This window comes from Aegilops tauschii, chromosome 1, assembly GCF_002575655.3.
Source record: "Aegilops tauschii subsp. strangulata cultivar AL8/78 chromosome 1, Aet v6.0, whole genome shotgun sequence".
Taxonomy (NCBI): domain Eukaryota; kingdom Viridiplantae; phylum Streptophyta; class Magnoliopsida; order Poales; family Poaceae; genus Aegilops; species Aegilops tauschii.
The window spans coordinates 337,435,404-337,442,044 of record NC_053035.3 but is presented as its reverse complement, the minus strand read 5'-3'; the positions used below and the strand labels follow the sequence as shown (position 1 = coordinate 337,442,044).

Genomic DNA, 6,641 nt, shown 5'->3' with positions numbered 1-6,641 from the left:
ACTTTCCCGGTGGCCGAAACTGGACTTCCTATATATAATTCTTCACCTCCGGACCATTACGGAACTCCTCGTGACGTCCGGGATCTCATCCGGGACTCCGAACAACTTTCGGATTTCCGCATACTAATATCTCTACAACCCTAGCGTCACCGAACCTTAAGTGTGTAGACCCTACGGGTTCGAGAGACATGCAGACATGACCGAGACGACTCTCCGGTCAATAACCAACAGCGGGATCTGGATACCCATGTTGGCTCCCACATGTTCCACAATGATCTCATCGGATGAACCACGATGTCGAGGATTCAATCAATCCCGTATACAATTCCCTTTGTCAATCGGTACGTTACTTGCCCGAGATTCGATCGTCGGTATCCCAATACCTTGTTCAATCTCGTTACCGACAAGTCACTTTACTCGTACCGTAATGCATGATCCCGTGACCAAACACTTGGTCACATTGAGCTCATTATGATGATGCATTACCGAGTGGGCCCAGAGATACCTCTCCGTCATACGGAGTGACAAATCCCAGTCTCGATTCGCGCCAACCCAATAGACACTTTCGGAGATACCCGTAGTGCACCTTTATAGCCACCCAGTTACGTTGTGACGTTTGGCACACCCAAAGCACTCCTATGGTATCCGGGAGTTGCACAATCTCATGGTCTAAGGAAATGATACTTGACATTTGGAAAAGCTCTAGCAAACGAACTACACGATCTTGTGCTATGCTTAGGATTGGGTCGTGTCCATCACATCATTCTCCTAATGATGTGATCCCGTTATCAATGACATCGAATGTCCATAGTCAGGAAACCATGACTATCTGTTGATCAACGAGCTAGTCAACTAGAGGCTCACTAGGGACATGTTGTGGTCTATGTATTCACACATGTATTACGATTTCCGGAAAACACAATTATTGCATGAACAATAGACAATTATCATGAACAAGGAAATATAATAATAACCATTTTATTATTGCCTCTAGGGCATATTTCCAACAGTATATGGGCCTTATTGGGCTTTAGGGGAAAGAGAGAAGGGAGGTTGCGCGCCCCCCAAGGCCTAGTCCGAATTGGACTAGGGGGAGGGGCGGCGCCCCCTCCTTCCTTCTCTTCTCTTTTCCCTTTCCTTCTCTCCTACTCCTACTACATGGAAGGGGGGGGATCCTACTCCCAGTGGGAGTAGGACTCCTCCAGGGCGCGCCATAGCTAGGCCGGCCCTCCCCCTCCTCCACTCCTTTATATACGTGGCCAGGGGGCACCCCATAGACACACAAGTTGATCATTGATCTTTTAGCCGTGTGCGGTGCCCCCCTCCACCATAATCCACCTCAGTCATATCGTAGCGGTGCCTAGGCGAAGCCCTGCGTCGGTAGCATCATCATCACCGTCATCACGCCGTCGTGCTGACGGAACTCTCCCTCGAAGCTCTGCTGGATCGTGAGTTCGTGGGACGTCACCGAGCTGAATGTGTGCTGAACTCGGAGGTGCCGTGCGTTCGGTACTTGGATCGATCGGATCGTGAAGACGTACGACTACATCAACCGCGTTGTCATAACGCTTCCGTTTTCGGTCTACGAGGGGACGTGGACACACTCTCCCCTCTCGTTGCTATGCATCACCATGATCTTGCGTGTGCGTATGATTTTTGTTGAAATTACTACGTTCCCTAACAACAAGGAGTCCACTACCTTGGGAGAAGCCACTCCGGGTAGTGCGATGTCCGAAAAGTCATCCCCGAGAAGGGAGTTCCCAGGTAGCATGACGTCTGACTCGACGACCCCAGGAAGGGAGTTCCCGGGCAGTGTGATGTCAGGAACTACGACTCCAGCAACACTAACGCCTACGAGCGAGGTGGTTTCTGGGCAGTTCATGTTCCCGCCAACAGCGCAGTCGGACCTGTTCGATGCCAACAACAACGTTGGCGCTCCATATAGGTTCCGACGCCTAGGGGGATCTTCTCGGCGAACCTGCGGGACGATCACAGCACCCCGAGATGAAGAAGGACGAGCACGGCGCCTTCATCAAGCACAAGGCGCGGCTCGTCGCGAAAGGTTACATACAGCGCACGGGGGAGGACTTGCAGAAGGTCCTCGCTCTAGTGGCAAAGCACGAGCAGGACGTACGGGCTACACAGACCCCGAGAAGGCGGACATCCCAACCAAGGCACTTGGTTGCGTCGAGTTCCAAGAGCCGCGCGACAAGATCGGGATCATCGACATCAAGACCCTCCGACAGGGTTGAGGGGGAGATTGTGGGCCCAACCCTGTGTTCGATGCATGCATGGCTAGATGCATGCATGGCTGCATGCACCACCAGCAGCAGCAAGTTACTTAACTATGAAGTGAAACAGCTAGCATGCAATTGGTAGGTCGGCAGCGGCGGTTACATGGCTTACTAGGTAAGGTAGTGACGCAAGTGCTTAGCTCACTACTGGTAAAATATCCTAGCTCTAAGTCGGTTTAGACTGCTATAAAAGGGGCTGCACCCTTCCGGTTGTAGTCATTCCATTCCAAATCCAGCAAATGAAGCAAGCTAGCTTCTAATAGTACTGTAGTAGTGGTAGTACTAGTACACCGTGAGTTTCTCACTTGTATTAGTGTGTGTTTGAGTCCACAATATATCAAGTGTGTGCTACTAGTTCGTACTAGCTCCAGTATACTTTGTTTTTCCTCGACTTCGTCTGATCCTCGGCAGCCAGCTAGTTTCGAGTTTGGGCTAACATAAACTTCACTAATAGATCTGTTTTTGACATCCAATAAATTGAGATCATGCAGTCTTTAGCATATGCTTGTTTTGCTACACGCACGCTACCGAGATATTTACATTGCAATGATAACCGGACGCAGTGTCATCAGTTGCTAACAACTGTGGATGTTTATCTGCTGCTCATGAGTCATGAGACTAGCAGCTTGTCACTTTCTCTGACGGTTTGCACGTCTTACTGTGTAGTTGTTCTTCAAATGGAAGGGCGGTCCACGGAGCCAAGCGGGCTTCCCGCCGCTGTTTGTGGCGTACATAGCGGTTCTCGGCGTGTCACTGGGTTACCTGCTGCACCTATGAGTCTGATTGGTGTGTTGGGAGATCGACGAAGAGGCTGGTTGGTTGTACGGCAGCTGAGGCCAAAAAACCTTGCGTCAACTGATCAGAGATGAGTCCTTGTCTGATTGTATCAGATGATCGCCACGTCATCACTCTGGATGTCCTTACTCGCTCCCTGCCGAGGGCAGTAATCACTGGAGGGCATAAACCTGCTTACTTTTTGGGAATGAATATATAACTTGGTAAAGGTATGCTTGCCCTGGAGTCTACCAATGCTACGTTGGGTTGGTAAATTGTCAGCTTGGTTCTTATCAGAAATGTTCATGCATGGATGCAGTCAATTAGGACAAATGGACAATCAATCATTGGGATGCACTATAACTTTTGTTGCTACGAACACAAGCTTTGCTTCTTGTCTTGTTTATAAAGTTTAAACACGTCCAATCGTCTGTCCTGGCCACTTGCCGGCTAATGAAGTTCAATCGCCGGGGAACAATAAACATTTGAGCACGCAAACGACAAGCTGGTGGCAACTAAACTAACAGAGTTCCGGCGCGCCGGCGAGCCGGCCGGCGGAGTTTCTCTAGGGCATAGGCCGGTTGTCACCTGTCAGCCGTTACAAAGCTAGGCTGGAAATGATAACAAAATAAGAACCCAACTCAACAAACTGAAGGCCACTAATCCTTCCCTGGAGGTCGACCGCCGGACGGTTCCTCTCCTTTCCCTCTCTTTGCTGCTTTCTCTCCCTCACCTCCTCCCTCCGCCGTCGGCGCCGCCAGCGCCGGGTGCCATGGGTTGCGGTGGCTCCAAGGAGGACGTGGCCACCGGCAACACCACCGCCAACGGCGCCGGGCGCGGCGGCAAGCTCTTCCGGAGGAAGTCCACCATGTCCGCCAGCCACCGCTCTTCCCACGCCTCCTCCCCCTCCTCGTCCGACGACTCCTCCGTCGTCGTCAAGGAGCCGGCGGCCAGCGAGCCCAAGACCGACGTCGTCGAGGTGGCGTCGGACGAGAAGCCCGCCGCCGTCGTCGAGGATAAGGAAGAGGAGGTGGTGGTGGCCAAGAAGGATGTCACCCGCGACGAACTTTCTGCCATGGTGGACGAGGCGGCGCAACCTCCTTTGAAGGAGGAGGACGAGTTGCTGAAATCCACCATGGCCGATGAGGCGCCGGTGGTGGAGGAGGCTAAGGTTGATGAGGCGAAGGAAGCAGTAGTAGCACTCGTCAAGGAGGAGACCATACCCGAGGAGACCAAGGAGGAAGAGACGTCTCCTGCTTCCACAAATGAGCGTGGTACGACTCGCACTAATTTGAATTTAGCATCTACAATCGTGATTTAAGCAAAGTTAACGACTTTTTTTACACTAAGTTAACGACACTTGTGCAACAAGTGAATGTATTTTTTGTTTCTCTAGTCGTTTGATATTTGTGAATTTTTGCAACTCAAGGTCACCTCGGTGGAATAAACTGTGCTTTAGAAAGCCTCAAACAACCAAGATGTTGCAACTTTCAGTTTCTTTTTTGGAACGGATTTTATCCCCTCTAATGTTTTTTTCTTAGACATAATTTTATCTTTTCCACTTGTAGTTGTCCGGCTTCACAAAGGAAAAAGTCCAAAACAAACCTTAAATTTGTAGGCGAAAGCTAAATCAAACCCCGAACTCTCAGTCCCTAAAATTGGCACACCAAACTCTCTAATCCCGGTCTATTTTAAACCTTGAGAAGACTCGGCCGGTATTTGCTAAATTGGGCCGGCCCAGTACCGCAGTCGTTCGCGCGCGCACCCTAATCTGGTTTTTCTTAGTTTCTTTTCCATTTTTACACATATCTAATTTTTGTCCGTACCCAATGTAATTTTTAACGCACACATTAAATATATTTTGATAAAGTTTTAATATTTCAAATACATTATGTACATTTTTAAATTAAATGTTTTCAAAACTTTTTTGAATACATGGTAATATTTTTCCAAATATATGTTTTACATTTTCATAATTACAATAAATATTTTATAAAACTATACGAACACTCTTTTACATGGTTCAAATTTTTTAAATTTGCATTCACTTTTTACAAACACATTTTCTGAAACTTGTGAGCATTCTTGAAATTTACATTTTTTGAATGTACGAAACATTTTTTTCGAATCACACGAATATTATTGTACATTGTATAAACATTTGTTTGGATTGACCCCTTACGTTTATTTTGGCCTATATAAATTCACATTGTGTCATATACCGAGTGAAAACAACGTGGGAATGAGAATGGTTGTTCGTCGATCCGAACTCACAGGGCCAATTTTTGACCCAAAAGGAGTTTTATAGATTTTCATTCTGGAACCTAGATTTTTTCTATAAAGGCTTCCGTAGAAATAAGTTGGATGCAGTTCCAACAGAAAACTTTCATTGAGCTAGTCCAGCCTTATGGATTCTCTCTTTGTTTCTATGCTGTCTATATTATACTTAAATAAAACAAGTTTCTTCGCCTTCATTTGTGGTGCAATGAAAAATTCATTGTCATATATTAATTGTTTTGAAATATCTCTAGTACTCAACGTGACATGATATTTACCTTTTGTGTTTCCGGATCTCTGCTTTACTGCATTAAAAATTTCTTTCGTGGAGACAGTAAGAAGATGTAAACATGTGTGGTATTTGCAGGAGAATCGGCCGGGCAGAGCACCACAAAACACATGGAGGCCAACCCCATTGACGAACACAAGGTAAAGGATGATGTGCCCCCCGTGTCGGAGCTGTTGTCGTCACTGGAGAAGAGCGCATCTGCTGTTGTTGCCCGAAGCAAATCGCCGGTGAACTAACCGAGCGAAGGCGGGAAGGCACAAACGTTGCAAGTAGGCATGCGGGGACAAATTTTTTTCTTTCGAAAAGGGGGGTTCGTCCCAGCCTCTGCATCTGAACGATGTATACGGCCAATATTATTAATAAGCAAAAGGTCCAACAATAATCTCCAAGTCTCAAACAAAGAAACACAAAAAAGACTCACAAAGAGCTAAGCAGTAAATATGAAGGCCACAACCGGCTAGCAAAAGATAGGAGCACTACATGCCTATCCTATTACATGACCGCCATTCAAACCGGTTGAAAATATCCCATGCTACCATCTCCCATTGGGTAGACCCAGTAACCAAACGCTCCCTGGCCTCCGTCGGAGTGAGTAGCGACCACATACGGATCAACGCAGTGGCTCTGAAGATAACCTGCAAAAAATGAAAGTTTGTTGTTCTGTTAAAGACCAAATCATTTCTGCAGTCCAGACTGCCCATAACAAAGCACATATTCCCACACGAATGTGTCTCGCTGTATCGGTATCTATCCCATTAAGCCACGTCTCAAATAATGTGTTGATAGAATTCGGTGGAGTAATGTTAAAGGTTATGTGAACCGACCGCCATATAATTTTTGCCAGAGGACAATCAAGAAAGAAGTGTTTGATTGATTAATGTTGATCACAGAAGCTACATCTTGTAGATCCTGTTCAATTGCGTTTTGCCATGATGATACATGAAGATGATACATGTATGTAGCCATGATGCTGTTGGTGGATGTGCATTTCTTTTCATATATACATG

The 6,641-nt window shown here is 47.1% G+C and overlaps 1 protein-coding gene across 1 annotated transcript; it reads left to right on the top strand.

The window, feature by feature from the left end:
- The first annotated feature begins 2,524 nt into the window (after positions 1 to 2,524).
- LOC109757880 (uncharacterized) lies at positions 2,525 to 6,416 on the top strand. The gene is given in 4 exon segments (XM_045227268.2): positions 2,525 to 2,586; positions 2,961 to 4,342; positions 5,713 to 5,843; positions 5,846 to 6,416. Coding segments are annotated over 3 exon segments (756 nt in total). The 5' UTR covers positions 2,525 to 2,586; positions 2,961 to 3,840; the 3' UTR covers positions 5,969 to 6,416.
- The last annotated feature ends 225 nt before the right edge of the window (positions 6,417 to 6,641 follow it).